The 20069-nt window shown below is 40.9% G+C and overlaps 1 protein-coding gene across 1 annotated transcript; it reads left to right on the forward strand.

Annotated features, from left to right (window-relative positions):
* The first annotated feature begins 3 nt into the window (after nucleotides 1–3).
* LOC134180125 (claspin-like) lies at nucleotides 4–19079 on the forward strand. Its single transcript, XM_062647211.1, has 14 exons — nucleotides 4–51; nucleotides 114–290; nucleotides 357–423; nucleotides 487–583; nucleotides 7463–7731; nucleotides 7784–8586; nucleotides 8648–8674; nucleotides 8737–8864; nucleotides 8918–9397; nucleotides 9451–9636; nucleotides 9695–9756; nucleotides 9828–9893; nucleotides 18711–18853; nucleotides 18909–19079. The coding sequence occupies exons 1-14, from the start codon at nucleotides 19–21 to the stop codon at nucleotides 19077–19079; spliced, it is 2709 nt and encodes a 902-aa protein (XP_062503195.1). The 5' UTR covers nucleotides 4–18.
* Nucleotides 19080–20069: the final 990 nt, after the last annotated feature.

The raw sequence follows: 20069 nt of genomic DNA on the forward strand, positions 1-20069 counted from the left end.
GGACTTCAAGAAAGCGGTATGACCGACTCATCCGAAAATGCCTTTGCCATGGTGTGTTATAGGAACTAAGAGTATTCTTTGCAAATTATAAACAGGCGTTTTTGCTTGTGTAGGTTCTTTCTAGTGGTGGAGATTTGTTTGATGCAGAACTAGAATCTGATGGCGAAGTATCAAGTCGTGAACGGCGTCCACCACCTTCAGACTACGACGAAAGTGACGCTTGCAGTCTTCTAGCATTAAAACAAAAACGCAAACGGCGCAAAGCAAAGACGTCGAGGAAGAATGCCAAGGTTCACAGACACACGTGACATTTAGATATGTGGTTTGCATGTACCATGAACTGTATGGAAAACTAGGCACCGAACAACCGTTCTAAGAAGCAACTAGAACTTCTTCACAGCGAATCTCAGCGCTTGATGAGAGGTTAGTCTCTGCTTTGATGATACAAGGATTTAAACTCTGGCAACATGCGAGGTTTTCTTCTAGGGAGACCTATAGACTTGCCTCAGTATACGCCTAAACCAAAGAGCCTAGAAGATGTGATTGCGAAAATGAGTACCAAATCATGTAACAAGTTGAAAAGGTAACAGACTTGTACATTTGTATTGTGATAGACGTTATTTGTACAAATTGTACCGGGAAATGGTACAGTGTACTTTGTTGTAAAGTCACGTGACTGAGCGAGTAGCACACTCAGAGGCATGAAGCATTTCTGGTGTGTGTGTGTGTGTGTGTGTGTGTGTGTGTGTGTGTGTGTGTGTGTGTGTGTGTGTGTGTCTGTGTCTGTGTCTGTGTCTGTGTGTCTGTGTCTGTGTCTGTGTCTGTGTGTGACAGTTCTAAGCTAACCAGAAAATGAGAATGTCCAATCATTTAATACTAGTCAGATTGTCCAACCAGTTTAAATGTTAGACTAGAATTCAGCCATGTCTGTTTGTGAGAAGTTCAAGTAATTTCCTCTGTGCATGCACTCACCTTGAACCTTGAACCTTGAATTTGTCTATTGTAAAAGCGATGATAGCGGTGTCTTTGAGCATTGAGCTTTGGAGAAATGACTAGAGGTTCATTAATTAATGAACTGTTACAGAATCGGCTCCTTATAGAAAATTTTGGTGCGACTCGCATACGAAACGCATGCCATGAGGTTCGATTCGCATACCTGTAGCTAATTTACATACTTGAGACATCCTCATGACAGTTGCAGACATTTGCATGCGAAATGTACTGATTCTACATTCGAATGGTATGGATATTCACATGAGAATCGCATGCATGCAGTTTGGTCGTGAGCATGCTCCTAGCTATAGACGTAAGTGAGAACCGTTTGACCGCGATTTCTTGGATTTCTGGTTATATTTTAACCATAACATTCACTTACGAGCTGATATTTGACACACGCACTCTACCTTAGCAAAAACACAGTATAGAATGTTTCCCACAAGAAACAGTGTCTTTACTTTCTTTTTACGCTGTGCTTGTCAGTAATCTGCATTTTTACTTGGTTTCTGATGATTCTCTTGCCCAGGTTGTGAATCACTATCATGAGCGACCTCAGCAGTAGGCCTATACTTGGAGATTTCATTGTTTTCTAATAAAGCCGTTGCAGTAACACAGACAAGAAAGACAAGACTCTTGTTTGGGTACCTGTAGTAGTTTAGTTTTCGAATCTTCTTTAAAAGCCTCCTTAGTCCTAGCTCTATCCTATTTCTAGCACGAAGACTCTATCGAATTTTCTGTTTTGAGGTGGGTTAGGTGACCATGCAGTGTGATAATAGCTACTGGAGCTGGGGTTACAAAGTGTATCTTTTCTGTGGTGTGTTCTTACATGTCTTTGACTGTTGCTGGACTGTGCTGTAAGTGAAGGTGTAGTTGGTCCTCCTACAGCCGCCGACGCTACACCGCTAAAACAGCTAGACCGTTGAACTGCCGGTTGAGTCCTTGAGTGCCCGCTTAGGTGAACAGTGCATGATGGTGATTGGCTACAGTGAAGGTTCCCATTCAGCTCCCCCTTCCAAGCTTGCACTGATTGGTTTATTTCGATTCTCCTCAATCCAGGTGCGGATGTTGCAGGTCAGTCACATCTTGTCAGCCTCTGGGTGGTAGCTGATTAGTCTCTAAATGCGCTTATTGCTAGTTTATGGTCAATAAATACTGCCTTTGATAGAGTTTGCGGTTGCTGCCTTGTTTTCTTTGAACGTCAACATAGCCCGGGTAACCGTACAGTACACTACGAATAGTTAGGAAATCTGAACCCAGCCTGAGCTGCCAGGGAACTGATGTGTCTAGTAACGATGTTACTTTGTAGGTCGTCGTATACTACAGGTCTATCTGAAGCGGTGTATGTATACCAAGTGTTGCAGAATTCATGTGATTGGATCGCCTCTAGGTGCGGAACTTGTGATTGCGCATTGTGAGCTATAGCCTCCGCATGGGTAATTGCAATTCGCATGTGATTCGCATGCGAAACCTTCTACTAGAGTGTTGCGGAATTTGTGCAAACGCATCACCGTCACATGCGTAAATGACAATCGCATGAAGATTTTCTATAGGGCTGTGTCTGATGAGGTCGCCTTTCCAACGAAAAATTCTACCACAAGGACAAGATGGTCACTGCCTTTGTTGTTAGCTGCTCAACCATTGGTCCTCTGACATTGACTTATCGCAGAATGTGTGCCACTGAGATCTGTTCTGTGCTAGACTGTACCAATAGACTTTTTCACAGGGCGTGGCACTAACGACATCATCGCCTACCGCGCGTTGATTTGGTTCACTTTTGATGCATTGGCATTTGTTAACGCATGAGTCTAGAGCCAAAGCAACAGTTTTTCTTTTCAAACTTTAACCGGTGTGTATAGCGATGCATCGAATCAGGTGAGGCCTCATTACGACTCGGCTCTTGTGTGTTTTGCATGTTTTGCAGTGATGAACAACCTCTTTCTGATCTCTTTCGTGACTCTACCGTGTTATTTTGAGTGATGATTTAACATTGAGACTTGAGGGACGTCAAATGCGGGTACAAACGTGCGTACGAAATCTATGATGCGTTTTCTGTGTGGTACGCACTTACAAAATGGTTTGGTTTGTACCTCCTGAATACTTCCTGGAACGTGCGGCGTTTAGGGAATGAAAAGACCCTAGGTAGCAAATAGATAAAGTTCTGTTAATTATATAATACAATCAATTAATGTTGTAATAATATAATTGAGTACTACTATTAAAAATGGTGTACACAATGAAAATGAAATTGAACAGCAAGTGGTAGTGTATCCTGGAGCATTACACACAAGAGTACAGAACGATAACAAGAGCCAATATATATTGACCTTTACAAACTAAAATTGATGTCAATGACACTAATTACTATTAATTTACAGTACAAAAATTAAATCTATAGTACAAGAGGTGGATGCAAATTTGTTAGATATGAACAAACAGTAAATACCTTATATAAAAGATCCATGCTTGAACTAAGTGTAATTTATACCTTGCAAAATGCTATAGTTCGTTACCCGTCTGATCACCCCTCTATGTCTGACTGTAAATAGTTTTGTTGCATCAATGATGCAGGTCTTTTTTGGGAAAGCCTCTCTAAATGACTGGTAGACTTCGATGTAGAGTATTCCTTGGCAACCACCAGTCAACGTCATTCAAACGGCAATAAAGTTTATCCATGTGAAACTTCAAATATTTCCCCTTTGCAGATACATTGGTACATCCAGGAACACAGCAAATAACCATGATGGCACGGCAACTACACACTTCAAAAGATATAATGTTCTCAGCTGTATGTGGCTGTCATATATATGAACCAGTCACTCAGTGTTACTGTACTGTGTTTTATATCAAGATGAAATATTAATCAAGCGTTCTCTTCTTACCTCTCAGTACCACCAGACTTGTCTAAAGACTTACTCTTCACGTCACTCATTCCCTAAACGCCACACATTCTAGGAAGTATTCAGGAGGTACAAACCAAACCATTTGGTAAGTGCGTACCACACAGAACACGCATCATAGATTACGTACGTACGTTTGTACAGTACCCGCATTTGACGTCTGTCAAGTCTCAATGTTAAATCATCACTCAAAATGACGCGGTAGAGTCACGAAAGAGGTCAGAAAGAGGTTGTTCATCACTGCAAAACACGCAAAACACACAAGAGCCGAGTCGTAATGAGGCCTCACCTGATTCGACGCATCGCTATACGCACCGGTTAAAATTTGAAAAGAAAAATTGTTGCTTTGGCTCTAGACTCAGGTGGTTAACAAACGTCAATGCATCAAAAGCGAACCAAGTCAGTGCGCGGTAGGTGATGATGTCGTTAGTGGCTCGTAGATTATGTTATTTGATCATGCTCCTTTTCTTGGTTTCATGGCATAGTCTCTTATTTTCTAGCTTTCCAAACAATGACATCTTTTGGTAGTCTAGTCTTTTTCTTCTGCCACGGTGTCCAAGACATATTGACAGAGTGGTAACAGCTTTTAGCTCTGCACACTTCTTAGGAGATTTTTGTAAAGACAATAGAGTTGGATGAGCGCATTGTCAATTGAGGAAAAGTTGCCGGAAAAGGAATTTTTTACTGCCAACTCACGACAGTGAGCCAGACACAACATCCCCAAAAAGTTTAAGGTACTTTTCTTCCACCAAGCCTTTTAAGCCAGCAGCTGTAATATTGGCACTTGTCCAGACTTTCTACACCAAGTCATTGTTGGCAATGTTTCGGCGAATGCATAAGGTTTACTGCAGTAGCTTTTGGAGGCTGTTGTACTATCGAGAAACTCGTCTTGGTACATATACAGTTCATTTCTGCTTCGGTGTAACACCAAACAACTAAGAAAATATCATTGTCAATATTTGCAGTATTCGTGGACCCACATATCAGCAGGGACAAGAATTACGCCTTTGATGATAGGGATGCTAGCTCTTCTTTCTTGGACTTAGACAAGAAGTGGACAAATTCTTTGCAGGAATTGACATTGCGATAAGTAGGACAGATATTTACACCATGATGAGTTTCTAAGTGAGCATATCGGAGGGTACTTGCCGAAGCCATGTGCTCAGTAGCAATGAAATATACAATATTGAACTTCTTTGCCTCTCTTTTATCTTCATGTTCAGGCAGTGTGTGCAAGTTCTTGGCAATTGAAGCAAACTCTAATTGAGATTCCTTGATTCTGACCAAATTCATTGCAGCAATGTGATGGTCACTGTTGTTATTATCATGAATATTTGATATTTGTAAGCAGTCAGCACTAACAATCCACTTGTCACTGAAGTTTTGAATACCTGTAATTTGATTAATACTTTGTGCTGCCACCTTTTTAATGTATTATACTTGACTGACTGTCTCTTCTCGTCAGAAGGCTGCTGCTCATCATCACTTGATTCAGCCTGCATATTTTGTTTCACCGTAGTATCTGCCACAATTTCATTTTATAAAGGAATTTTTGTTTATGCCTCTACAGAATTTTCTATCTTAAGTTTATGTGCAGAAATGCATTATTCTAGGTAAGAGAGACTGAAGAGCACTTGCTAGCATGTTGAGTGAGGTATTGTTCATTACGTGAGAGTCGTTTAGTGAGGTTCATCACGATGTTGGTTGCTTCTGTCAGCAGTTACTGTTTTTGGATGCTTTTGTCAGTAAATACTGTCATACAGTAGGTTGCTCTGCTTGAAGATGCTTGAGGACAGTCCTCTTGTAGCTTACATACACTTGTTTTTCTTTACTTGGAGTCTTCTGATGATGGACTGAGTTGTTGATTTCGGCAATCTCATTTATGGCTTTTGTCTGTGCCGAAGTAACCCAATCTCCATAGAGACACGCCGTTAGCTGTTTTCTCTAGCCTCGTACCAGACTCTCTTGCGCCGTCATGCCCGGTTCCCGTATAACACGACAACGCCGGAGAGGGTTGGGATCATACCGCCTACTTCTTCATCTAAGTGTCACCCCACGTCATCTAAGTGTCACCCCACATCACCAACGTCAACACTTTCATGCTTTTAGTTAATTATGAAGCTATCCTTTCATCAAAGTTATGCTAGCTGTGATATCCGATTGCATACATTCACTGTTTACATTTTGTTCCTGTAGCTGCATGGGAAGGGATTCATTTTGCTGCATGGAATAAGATTCATTCACACGATTTTGAGTTCGATTCATGCTAATTGAAGCTATGTGTGATGAGGTCTAATATGATTCGATCAGCAGTCTAAAGTCCATTCCCGAATAGGAGAATACGTGGGAACTGCGGTTAATATATTATAAAGAATTGAAGAGCTGAGATGGGCGTAGTTAATTACTGCTAGAATATAAATGGTTCCAGTATAGACAGGTTTCGCTATGAACTTACGTTCAAAGGTTCAATCAATGCTTTGACTACATAAGCTTGGTAGCTAAAGCTGTTTACTTATCAAGCCATAGTTCAAAGTACATCCGCGTCAGCTTTCAAGTAGTGGGCGTTATAGCGGTGACTTTGAAGTTATCTGACACCTGGTGTAAATGAAAGAGGAGGGCCGGGCCAAGCGCATGTCATACAGGAAGTTACAAATTCTGTCGTAATATAGAACCAATCACAGTATTCATTAACTAATCTGGAACCGCCTCCTTGTGAGCTTTCCAATGATGTTGGAATCAACTCACTAGGACGCCCGCTTCAGGAGATACGGGTTTTCCTCCACGTATTCTTCTATTCGGGAATGGACTTTAGGTAGCTTGGAATAGGAATGCACTAGGCATCGCTCTATTACTGTGCTAGGCTACGAGAACAATATGAATCGGGAAGCTCGTGTACAATTTGGGAACATCTGGAACTTGACAGCGCGTGCCGTCAAACACGGTGTTGACTAGGACTTCCGCTCTAGAGTCTCTTGGAGAGGAAGTCCTCTTTCCCAGAAAGTTGGCAAATACATAGAGCTTGCGTAGAGACAGGATACCAACATTGAAAGGAAACAACTAAAGTATGAATGGAAGGTCAATTCTGTTGCAAGACATTTCATGTGACACATGAGAATAACTGTTAGACTAATCCTATTAGTAGCCTGAGGCTTGGTGACATATGAGCTAATTTGATCATTTAATAGCATAAACGGTATGATCCCAGACCCTCTCCGGCATTGTCGTGTTATACGGGAACCGGACACGATGGCGTGAGAGTGTCTGGTACGAGGCTAGTTTTGTAGAGGATCTACTGGTATATGGCAAGATTTCAAGTTTGGCTTTAGACTGTCTTTGAATTTTTGACCTCCTTGTAAATGTGCTCCCTCTTTTTGTGGTTCGTAGAACACAGCCTTTGATTTTCTGTCACCTTTCATTTGAACTAAGGCCCTGACTAACTGACTTGTGCTGATAGAACGAATGTTCGATACCATTCATGTTGCAGATTCTGTATTGTTTGTGGCTCTTCTTATTCTTTACCAACCTGAAGTCTTATAATAGCATTATAACTTGTGTTTTCTGGATGCTAGTAGTTATGTGGCAGAGGCAAGGGAGCTGGATTCTGGCATTTGCATGGATTCATTTTCATCTTTTCAACAGAAAACTGTTGACTCGGTTCCTAAGCTAAGTGATTGTCGTGATGACTTTTTCTATGAGTCACCAGAGACCAGTATTGGAGTTCATGCTGACACAATGCTACTTTCACTTATGAAACACATTAAACCAGAGAAGCAGGACAGATCAGATGCTAATGTGCAAAATCACAAGCACTTCGTACTGGATCAGAGCACAACCCCAGGCAAGTTTACATTGTTGACCTGCTACATTAACTTAGTTACATTTCTATTTAGGAGAAAATAGAAGGTTGTTGAATTGGCGGTTGAGAGAAAGTATGAAAGTCAAGCGTGCTAGGCTACGGGAACAAGCTCTTGCAGCTAGAAAACTAGATGAAGAAGAGTTCAGTGTTGGTGAAGACGAAGGTGAAGCAGAAATTACAGATGGAGACACAAGCATGTCAGAGTCTGGATGTGAAGACTGCAAGTCAGATGAACAATGCAGTAATGAAATTGTTGCTAATAACAGAGATAAACCAACTGACTGTATGGAAAAACTGGAATTGTCTGACAGTGAAATTGATGATAATGGCACTCAATTGTTTGTTGACCAGTCCAAAGACACTCTGCCTGAAAGCTTGGAAAGATCACCATCTTCTATGTTACACATTTGTAAGCAGAATGATTTATCCAAGTGCCGAAAAGATATACATTTTGATTGCATGATTGACCTATTTGATGTCAATGGGTCAGACAATGAGTTTGATGAGGACAGTGTTTCTGAAGTCAAGAAAAGCCAAGTTGATTGTAGGTGTGAACTTACAGGCACTAGACCATTTGGAATATTTAGTTCACAGATGACATCTAAACCTGATGCTTGTACTTTACCGGAACATGACAGATCTGCCCATCCAGTCTCTGATTTTGATGTAGCTGCCAATTTTTCTGAGGATAAAGCACGATTGGTAGTGTTGAAGCACATGTACAGCAATGCAAGCTCCATCGACAGTGTTGGTTATGGTGTCAGTCGGCGTGGTACACCTGACATGTTCTCTCAACCACCAATGTTACAAACTGGGTCACTAATCCCGAATTACAAGGTAATGGTCATGTTACTCTTTGATTAGTGACAGAGTGACTAACAGTTTATGGTTTGTGTAGTTTTCAATGCCAATTGAAGATTCACAGGTTATATGCTGTAATTGTATGAGTGCAGCTGCTGAATTGATTTTACTGCTGACCATGTTTAGGACTTATATAATGATACTGAGATGAGTTTATTGCCAGCACAACGCCCTTTACCTGAAGAAGCACTTCTTCAGATGGAAGACAAATCTTGCCTAAATGATGAAGAGACTTGCCTGTTTGACTCTCAGGGGTAGTTAGTGTTTTTGATCAAGTCTTATTTTGTGACTGATTAGTTCTATTTAGTTTCTTCAAGAAACGGACCAACCACGGAGCATCAACTTGGAGTTATCCACGAGCTTCTTCATTTGACACAGCTGTTAGCACTGCCAGTAACAGCCAAGACAGCTCTAATATGGAGGAGCTTTTGGGACTGTGTTCAGGGACATTTAGTAGCCGCACTCAAGTTGAGGTTGGTAACATCATCACATCCACTGCTTGTGAAGCTTCAGAACCAAAACTATTTGATGAAAGTGCTGTCAATGCGGATAGTAATGATGATCCAATGCAGGAGCTCATTGGCTTGTGTTCGGGAAACTTTGCAAGCCGATTTCCTGCATTTACCAACAACACTAATGGCAAGTGCAATGAGGCAGAGGACGAAGCAGCTATTGATGCAGGTGATGACAATAATGATATTGATGATGACTCTGATGAAGATGAAGACTTGATACCAAACAAAAATATCAAGAAGTCTAAGCCTAAACTGCCTGAACTGGCGAAAAGGTAATGCCCATATCAGAATGTGATGTTCTGCTTTATATCCTTATTTATTTCAGTCTTCAAGCTGCGCAGTTGGCTCAGTTTTTGGAGAATGAAGCAGAACTGTCTGGCAGTGATGCTGTTTCTAGTGATGATGATGACAATTCAGACTTGGATGAATATGAAGCAGACCTTGAGGCAGACGAAGAAATAGCTTTACTGACACATATTAACTTACAGAAGCAGGTTGAGAAGATACACCAGTAAGAATTTAACACTGTACTTATTTGCTGAGATTATTAGAGCTCATGTCTTTCTTAGCAAAGAGATGCTAATGCAGGATAGGGAGGACATTGAAGCATTCAAAGACAGGTATCTTGGAGGTATTATCAAACATCAACTGGGGATCTGCATGTATTGCTTATGATTGTAACAGTACTGATTATGTTTCCAGAGGATTATGAAGAGGGTCTTGATCTCAAGACAGGGCTTTTCCGATCAAAGAGATATGTTAGGCAATGTAAGTATGTATGAGTCGTAAGAAACAGGATTTTGTACAGTCTGGCATAGCCAGACTCTTTCTGCTGCATCAACTTTCGGGCGAAAAAGGGTCTGGTGAATGGCCTTTTGAAGTCGTGGTGTTGCCACTTAGCCAAAAATCGGCTAACTAAATACAGTCGCGTGTCACTTATCTGACCTCCTTGGGACCAGACTCCTGTTGGATAAGTGAAAATGTTGGATAACTGAAGCTGTTACGAACTCAACTATTGTTCATATTATACGGAATTTTTTCCCTGTTAGGTATACTGAATGTGGAATACAACGAGAAGAAACGCTTGAACTCACTCTCAAATTTGTTTAAAGAAACAACTGACATGCACATGGACGTACACGTGACAATCTTGACCTGTCGACTAACTGGTGTGTCAGATAAGTGAGCGTCTGGTAAGTGAAACATGATTGTACTGGATTTGGTTTCTTAAACTCTTCACTGAAGATCAGATTGGTATGCATGTGGTGCAATCCTGTCTCAGTTATCTTCTTTTGTTTCATAGAGAACTACTCGAAAACTACAGCTAGCGTCTTTGTTGTTTGTAAAATCTGCATGTCTACAGCAACGAACGCGATCGCTAGAACCTTGCCATCGACAGGCTTTGATCTCCTACAGTCATACATGATCGACATCTGACGTAGTGTTGTGCGCTCATGTTGCAATGGAGATTGGATGTGAACGTACTCAATGCTGTTTATCCAAACGAACTGCAGCCAGTCCACAGTGAGTGATATCTGGAAGGGCTCAGTGGAGGTGACGTCATCAAAACAAGATGAGTCTTTGTTTGGGTAATGATCTCATGTTTTCTGCATCGAGTACGTTCACTTATCCATCCAGTATGTTTGCATTCAGTGTCCGTTGTGACATGAGCGCACATGCAACACGTAGCTATACGTCAGTCGCTGACTGCATGAGATATCAAAGCAGCATTCAAGTCTGTTAGCGGCAACGTTCCTGCAATTGTGTTGTTTGCTGTAGACGTGCAGATTTCACGAACAGCATGCAAAGACTCCAGCTGTAGTTTCAAGTTGTTCTTTACAAAACAAGAGAAGATAACTGAGATAGGATTGCACGGTGTGCATTCCAATGTGGTCTTTCGTGACGCATTTAAGAAACCAAATCCAGTATTTAGTTAGCCGATTTGGCTAGACTGCAACACAGCGACTTCAAAGGCTGTTCATCAGACCCTTTTCACCCAGAAGTATGACGCAGCAGAAAGGGTCTGGTTACGCGAGACTAGATTTTGTAAAAGTCATGAGACTTGAAAAGTAGCTACTTAAAGCATATACAGGGTAACAAGAAGATTTCTGGTCTGTGGGCCATGCTGTAGTTGGCATGCTTACTTGCTGACTGGCTGGTTATGTCTTGTCACACTTCAGGAATGTGCCATGCCACCTTTGTGGTCCAATCATGGAACAGTATTTTCTTAATGTCATGAGTGACAACCACCGACAATGGAGAAACAGCTAATCAGATGCACAAAACGTTTATTTTTTATCAAAACAGTGTAATTCATGTTTGATTGATTCATGGTTCTCTCCACGATAACTCAGCAGAGCGGGTTGCTCTGCCTTTCTGGGTGGGCTTACAATATTTAATTGCACATGTAACAATCGTGTCTTGCCTACGCTGTCTATTCCCCATATGGTTGAACTCAGAAGTGAGCAATGAAGTAGAGGTCACACCAGGTGTGCTTATTAGAGCACTAAGAGCTGCTTCAGTTATACCATACTACTTTAGTGAATGAAGCTGTGTTCTACTTGCTTCAGAGCTACGAGCTTGTGTGCGTGTGTGTGTAGGTGTGTGTGTGTGTGTGTGTGTGTGTGTGTGTGTGTGTGTGTGTGTGTGTGTGTGTGTGTGTGTGTGTATTTATTGTGAACATCAATGTAAAGTTTTGTTAATTTTGTCTATTTTGTTGTCATTATCATTAATTTATCATTAGCTTGTTGCTAGCTAGAATGTATAATTTTTTGAAAACATAGGGCTTTGTCAATGTGATTAAAGATAATTAACTAAATATCATCATTATCCAACGCCACTTTGAATTCAGCACATGCACATGCGTGACAGCTGTGTAACTCTTGCACGGAGTGGGCTTGTTATCCACGTTATTTCTCAATTTTGTAGTGCTCTTGCATCACTTGAAGCTAACTATTGAGGTGGACGCGATTATTGTGCTTTTGTTGAGCCGTTGCTATCGTTCAGTTAATTTGTCATAGCTAGAGATCGATGTACGTCTCTTACCTGCATGGGAAATACTGTGGAGCGACATGTAGGGACTGTTTCCAGAAGAAAGCGGCGTCAATATTTCCTACGAGTGTTTCTTGCAAGACAACGTCTATCGTTCATTAGCAGTCCTACATTACATCTAAAACATATTTTTCTCTTGAAGATCGCAGATGATGCATGTTGGTGATGCACATGCAACGGTGTATGCATTGTCCCATGGGACCTTCACTTGGCTTCTTGAAGAACAATGAATTCGTTTCTTTTGAGATTCTCCTGTAAGAAAGGAACAGATGCGTACAACTATTACCTGAACTTTACTCTGTGCTTCTCACTTTGACGAAGATTTGACCTTATTAACTTTGTTGCTATGGATATATATGACATCTCGGCTTTTCTGTCATAATGCGCGGAATTTTTATGTCACCCATTGTTGGTACAAAAAGACTGCTTATTGTCTCAACAAATCCCCGAGAGTGATTCACGCTTACAAACATACATAAGAACATAACGACATGCCGACAGATAGACCAGAAGCCAAATGAGCTCGTTTAGAGTGAGCTTACTTACATCATTTAACTTAAATGGTTTCAGTTGCTGGTCAGTTGCTCTTACAAGGTAATTAGATAATGACCATTGCTCCACCCATTGTATCCTGTCAAACATTTTATCATTTGGTTTTTTTTAGGAAGAGCTTAGATAACCATAACCTACTAAATAAAAATGCCAGTCTCTGTGTTTTCTGACCATACCAAGGTTATTGCGAAGGTTGAAATGACAGCGGAGATGTTGCATAATTTCGAAGTTTAACTTAGGGGATTTGGGTTTAGGGACATGCGTTTGTGAATAGAGATGGTGTGGAATAGCATTTTCTTGGTTTTACAGGGCTCTCTCCAGCGTAGGTGGTCTTTGCCCCTTTTCATCATTCCAATTTTTGCACTTCAGTGCTGTTAAAAATTGCAAATGTCTCAAATGTTTTAATGTACATTTGATTTTTTACAAACCATAAAGCAAAAATTTGCAATTTTGGTTGAGCACTGATTCTATTGTTTGATAAGGACGTTGTTTAACTGTTGGAAATGTATCTTATTGTCAATTGTTAGATTATAATGTTTACACTAATTGAAGATTGCAACAGTGGCAGTGGTACCATTTGATCATTCTAATTTTGTAACCTAACATTTTGCTCAACATCATGGCCAACATATAAAGTGAGAAAATTTTGCCACCTCCGCCATTGCCTGAACTGTTTCACACTAAGGATGTACTATAAGTACCAGCTGTAGGTGCTAATTGTATTAATAAAGTTTGATGAACAATCACACATCTTAAAATGTTTACCTTTAGAAGCAAATCGTCTGACTGAGTTGCTCGCTTGCCTAAATCTGTACCTTGATAGACTCCCATGGAAACTACATGTGCAATTTTCGGCAATTGCTCATCAAACTTTATTACAGTTAACACATACAGCCAGTACATAATTATAGTACATCCATAGTGTGAAACAGTTCAGGCAACCGCGGCAGCGGCGGCAAACTTTCTCACTTTATATGTTGGCCGTGATGTTGAGGAAGATGTTAGGTTACAAAATTAGAATGATCGAATGGTGTGTACCACTGCCACTGTTGCAATTTCAATTTACGTAAACATTAAAATCTAACAATTGACAATAAGATAGATTTCCAACAGTTGAACAACGTCCTTATCAAACAGTAGAATCACTGCACAACCAGAATTGCAAATTTTGCTTTATGGTTTGTAAAAAATCAAATGTACATTAACACACTTGAAACATTTACAATTCTTAACAGCATTGAAATGCAAAATTGGAATGATCAATAGGGGCACAGATCGTGGTTCTACGTCGCACTCCTGTAAGAGTGTGCCACGCTCAGGCTACAAATCGACTTGTAGGCAAGACATGAAACGGTAGCTAGGAGTCCGCTAAGGAATGTATGAGAATTCCATACAGTACTACTAAAACACAATTACTTAGTAAAAGGTGACATTAGCTACAAATCCAGGCTCTTACAAAACAACATAGGATAGTTTCACTCCAGTCGTAGAACTATAATTGCAGTCCCGGATGCGATGCCATTGATTGCAGTCCTGGATGTCCTTTCAGTTGCAGGTAATTGTACAATTAGTTGCTTTGTCGAGCCATAGTTCTCATAGTTCTTTCCTTCTGAAATCTGACTTGAGCAAATTGAGGTTGCTACACTGCAGTCTTTGTAAAATTCAACGAGTACTTGGCACTTTGAGCCAGATCAGGGTTTCTTGCTTTGTGCACATGACCAGGAAAGCACACCTCTTGTCCGTGAAGTAGCACCTAGAATCTTAGCCTCGCAAGCCAGGCTCTTCCGTGCCGTCACTGAACTAAATGCGATCTCGCTGAACTAAATGCACGTGAATCACACGAGGGGAGGCTTTGCCAGAATTGCTTCAGCACAAGAAGAGCCTGGTCGCTTGTGAGAATGACCCCGGATCTTGTTTCATAGCTTGGATAAGGCTAATTCAATTGGTAAAGCACTTTAATGTAATTGCATTTGACGTGCAAAGTAGCTCTTTGCAGAGAACGCTTGTGGACACCAAAACCAGTCAATGGAGCTGTTGTTAGACAACGACTGGAAGTTCTGGTGAATAATGGGCCCAGGAATGGCCTACACGAAGCTGGTCCGGATCTGGTGAACCTATACACTCTCCAGCAGTGTTTCTTTTTGACTGAACTTGTCTGCAGGTTTGAAATCAACTAAAGCAGTATTCACCACTTTTGTGCGTCTAGTACGTTGACAGCTAGTCTGGGGAGGTGGTTTGAGAAATTCCGGCCCAGTGTTCACTCAACAGTTCATCAAAAATCAAAGCAGTGGTATACAGCTTGTTGACCTCTCCAGACTGTGATCTGAGTCCATGTCAGATGGCGTGTATTGCTATAGCAGCTAGTCTATGTGACAGCTGTCCACTTCTAGTGAGCACTGGTTGAAATGAATTTGAACATTAGGGTGTGGCGGTACTGGTACTTTCGACCAAACAACCAGATTTGCTCTCCTCACGGTGAACTGAAAACATGTAGGCGTGGGAAAACAGCATTGTAGTGAACCATGTCTAGGAAGTGTAGAGTTGACTCGTAGTTGCATGTGTTGTGTACTATGTACAACTCGTTTCAATGCATGGATTCTTTACACTAACTGCATACAATACATGAGTTCAGTTCTCAAACTACCGCCCTGCTGGTTGATAGTCGTAGTAGATTTTGCGGTGTTCTGTCGGCAAGTGTGAAACTGAATGCTGCCACTACAGAACTGCCGTGTTGAATAATCGAATTATAGTCAACTACTTACAGGCTTAGTTAATCGAAGTAGTCTTATTCAAGTTATGAAACTGGATCCGAGGTCGCACATTGTTCTCAAAAGCAACCAGGCTCTTCTCGCACTGGAGAAATTCTGTCAAAAGCTCCTTCTCTCGTGTGATTCACATGCTCTTAGGTCAGCGACTGCACGGAAAAGCCTGGCTGGCAAGGGTACTAGAATTTACTCTAGACTAGCCATGGCTTCTTGTGAAGCAACAACAGCGGTCCATATTAATCCAACACGTGACTAGACAGACTTTGTGTAGTTTAATCTATAAAACGTGCACATGCACAGCTTGTGAACATCGCTAAGAAGGGCATACTGGCGATTGAAGTAGATTTCCTTGTTAGGGCATGTGAGTGTATGTTACGTGCAATAGCTATGATACAAAATGTACTCACTTGAAATCGGCTCAACTGTGCATGTCTGACTTGGACCGTGCAACTGTCTAGAGCAGTTGTGGACCTGCCCATCCCGTCGCGCTGACAATTTCTAGCAAAGACCCTCAATCAACACTCACAGGCAATCATGCAGCCACTACAACCGAGACAGTCTATCCTACGCTTTTGATAATGTCATTTCCTTATAAAAGAAGCCTTTATTGAGTAAGACAGTTTGTAACCATATGTGATTGACGTTACTGGAAACCTAAACAGTTCTATAAAACTGTTTGCACTGCTAATACAAAATCAATCGCTTCTTGGACATTTATATGGGAATCTAACATTATGTAACCACAACTGATACATATGTCCCATATGTGATACTCGTACTTTACTTGGATGACTACAGACTTTTTATGGACATTGCGGTCACAGGAAAAGATTTCGCTTTATATGATGTTAGATAGATTTTACAAGTAGTGCGCTTGAAAGGGAAATAGTATCTAAATTTACAATTTTTTACAACAATTGTATGTCGTTTTTGTGGTAAACGACACAGCTGCAACAACTACATACTTTTGTGACAGTCAGGATTTAGAATAGTCAGATGTGGGCATTTGCTGAAGACTAGATACCCAACTTAATGTGGCAGCAACCTGGATCGGGCTGTCTCAGAAATCCTATTATGATCTAGGTATGCGAGTCAGGGTGCCCAGGGTAATTCGAATTAGCAAGGATTTGGATTAGTGAGGTTTGGATTAGTGATATTCAGATTAGCGAAGTTTGGATTAGCGAGGTTTGCACTAGCGAGGTTCGGATTAACAAGGTTTGGATTAGTGAGCTTCGACTGTAGTAGTACAGGTGTAATATGAACGACTGAGCACTAACTATACTAGGCAAATCAATTTGAAATTGAAACGCTTTGCTTGTCAACTCTTGGAAATGTTACTGCTTAATTGGACATGCCTGATGTCCATGTGTACAGTCTGTACACATGGACGTTATACTATTGTCCAACTAAGCACTAACATTTCTAACACTGTACCAACTGTAGTAATGTCGATGTGTACAGTCTGTACACATAGATACACAACTAAGAGTTTGCAAAAGCTATGATGGTCCAGAAGTATGAATGTGTGGACAATTTTGAGGTTGTGGTGCAGGCAACAGTGTCCGCAATTTCCGTTTGCATGCATGTACAGTTTACATGATGCAATCAAGAAGTAGCACATATCATGGTCAGTGATGAGAATGAAAGTCAGATTTTCAACTTTTCATGAGCGAGAATGCTTGGACAAGATGTGTGATTGATCAAACGAAGGCAATACACTGTGAAACCGTGTACTGCAAGATGTCTTCCTTCATTGCATCTTAATTATATAATATACTGCATCTAACCCATTAATTAGCTGTACTGTGCTCCACAGTGAGAATTTATAGTTTTTTTAACACAATTTTTACCAGTGTTTAGATGAGTCATTTTAGACACTTGAATAGAGTAGAATTGCTTGCGGCCATGCAGAATCTGAGTAAAGATTATATATCTTCACTTGTATAGTTTACACGGAAGTTAGAAAAGTGCTTCCTAACATGTTGAATTCTCGGATGTCCATTAATGCCTCTCGCTAGTGATTTTTGGGAGCGTGACAGGTTCACGAAGAAATGCAGGCTGCTCTCTCTACAGTTGCACAGTCCAAGTCGGGCATGCACACTTGACCTGATCTTAAGCAAGTTATATTTTACGTTGTAGCTATTGCGTATAACATACGTTCAAGTGCCCTGGCAAGGAAATCAACTTCGATTGCCACTAAGCTCTTCTTAGCGATTTCATAGGTTAGGTTGCACATGCGCAAGTTCCATGGACGACTACAGAAAGTCTGTCTATTCAGGCATTGATTGACATGCACGGACCAATGTTGTTGATTCGCAAGAAGCCATGTCTAGTCTAGAGTAGATTCTAGGTGCTGCGCTTCTCGGACAAGAGGTGTGCTTTCCATGTCACAGAATGAGCATCCAGGGACTGCTATCAATGGCAGTGCAGCCGGGACTGCAATCAACACAAGTACAGTACTGTACACACGTCTAGAGCTAAGCTATTATCCCGCGTTCTTTTGTAAGAATCTGGATTTGTGGCTAATGTCACCTTTACTAAGTAATGTAGTATTGTGTTTCAGTACTGTAGTATAGAATTCTCATCCAGTCAAACTTTGGACTCCTATCTACTGTTTCTGAGCGTGGTACATTCCTCCTGGAGCATGGCATAGTACCACGCTGCCATGCTGTAGTGAGAACCCTGCTACTGTAATGCTCGTATATCTGCTTCTAAACTTCCTATGTCAGGACACTAATTGATGTATCAGGGAGATACACAGAGATTACACAGCAAAGAAACACTGCTAGCAAGAGATTGCTTTCCGTTTTCTTCAGGAATAGAACCTAATTTTATTTTAGCTAAACTACTGTTGAGGTAGGTATAGATATGAGACCAGTTGGAGTTGAGGCTGTTTCGCGCTGTATTGCATTCTCAAGGTGGTACTTTAGTGGTGTGGAGAGTTATGTATTACATGTACAGACTTCATAGAATTATGTACAACTGTTAACTCATTAGCGGAATTGCTGCAGTGGACTGCCCTAATTTGAGTAAATTTGTTTGGTAAATTTGAAACACATATGTTTACGTTTTTGACATCAAACATTAAAACACGACACACCCTCCTTATATCTCATACTACACTTTCTTAGATATCAAAACAGCGACTGCTTTGTATCAACTGTTAATGACATTGACAGTTTTTTGCTAGTCACATGTGTTTTGTTTTGGGTTGCAGTTGAGAAGGGTTCTCAAACTGATCTGTTCAGTCAACCTGATACCTCTTCACTTCCTGACGATGGTGATGATAGTTGTAGCCAGCTGGAGACGAAAAGAAGGCGGCAACGTTTTGAACGGGATAACTTTATAAAAGAAGAACGGGTAATAATAAGTAATTAACAATGGTCTTTTTCTTGTTTAGAATATTTTGTTACAGTTAAAAGAGAAAAGCAGCTTCCTACTTGAAAATGATGAAAATAGTCAAAGCATTTTGAACATGATAAAAGATGAGAATAACAGCAATGCAGCTAGCTCAAGTGAGTGTGTATTTTGTGTAGCTCTTGTATGTAAGCAGAGTGTGAGTTGTTTCACAACACTGTATTTTTGATTGATGCAATGGACTAGATTTGTGTATCTCACTTCATTGTTTGACTATAGTGGTTGATGGAGGTGGACATGCCATTAATAGTACCATGATGCTGTTATAGTTGCATTTGTAAGGTTATTTCGGCACTGATTCTTCAAGTACATTTAGTATGTTTTGAATGACTGCATGCAGTTAATGCCACAAACTGGGCTTGTCATTGTAATATTTTCCACTAATGGCATAGCTATCGCTTCAAGGTACTCTCTAGTGCGTCTTTGTGCCTTTTTCTAACCATGTTCCAGATGAACCTTGCATGTCCATCCTCTACTCTAATTACTCTATCTTATGACATTTGTCCCCCTTATAACAAGGAAAACACAACTGCAATATACATGTTAAATTACAGGTCTATTCCATCTGGCGGCCTTCTGGTGCGCAGGGATCGCCTTGGTGGAGGCTGATCTTTCTCTGTTGTGTTGTTTTTCTTGTGCTCCTTCGGACTCATGGATGCAGCCTCGGGCAACGCCTTCTACCTTTGGATCGGTTTGGCATATCTCTGGGGATATGTTAATCTGCTTCAATTTCCATTTCATTTGTGGCAATGGTTTCTCCGTCATTTCCTCTCTCTTTCTCCTTGTTTACTGGCTGGGGAATTCCCTTCCTGTTCATTCCAAGTTTCCTCAAATGATCTTGGTGTCATTTGATGATGTGTCTGTTCTCTAATTTGACACCGAAAGATACTGGTCCGGTGTGGTTTTCTACAACTTCCTTCAGCCAAAGAGGTCGTTTTGCAAATGTCCGAACATGAACTAGTCCGACGTTAATCAATTTTTCTTGACTGTTCTGATCATGTCCAATTTTTTGGGCTTTCTGAATTTTTTTGGGAAAGATCCGTGTGTGGCCGGTTAAGTTTGGAATGTAATCTTGTTCTCATGAGCAATTCTCCTGGTGAGACTCCGGTTGTGGTATGCGGTGTTACTTTGTAAGAGAACAAACCGTGCTAATTTCGTG

The sequence above is a fragment of the Corticium candelabrum genome, chromosome 5 (assembly GCF_963422355.1).
Source record: "Corticium candelabrum chromosome 5, ooCorCand1.1, whole genome shotgun sequence".
NCBI classification, from domain to species: Eukaryota; Metazoa; Porifera; class Homoscleromorpha; order Homosclerophorida; family Plakinidae; genus Corticium; species Corticium candelabrum.

Bases quoted from the DNA above. Each gene is read 5' to 3' on its own strand.
- LOC134180125 (XM_062647211.1), top strand. From the start codon at position 19: ATGACCGACTCATCCGAAAATGCCTTTGCCATG. The intron at 52-113 runs GTGTGTTATAGG...TTGCTTGTGTAG, and splicing joins CCGAAAATGCCTTTGCCATG to GTTCTTTCTAGTGGTGGAGA. The intron at 8,587-8,647 runs GTAATGGTCATG...TGGTTTGTGTAG, and splicing joins CACTAATCCCGAATTACAAG to TTTTCAATGCCAATTGAAGA.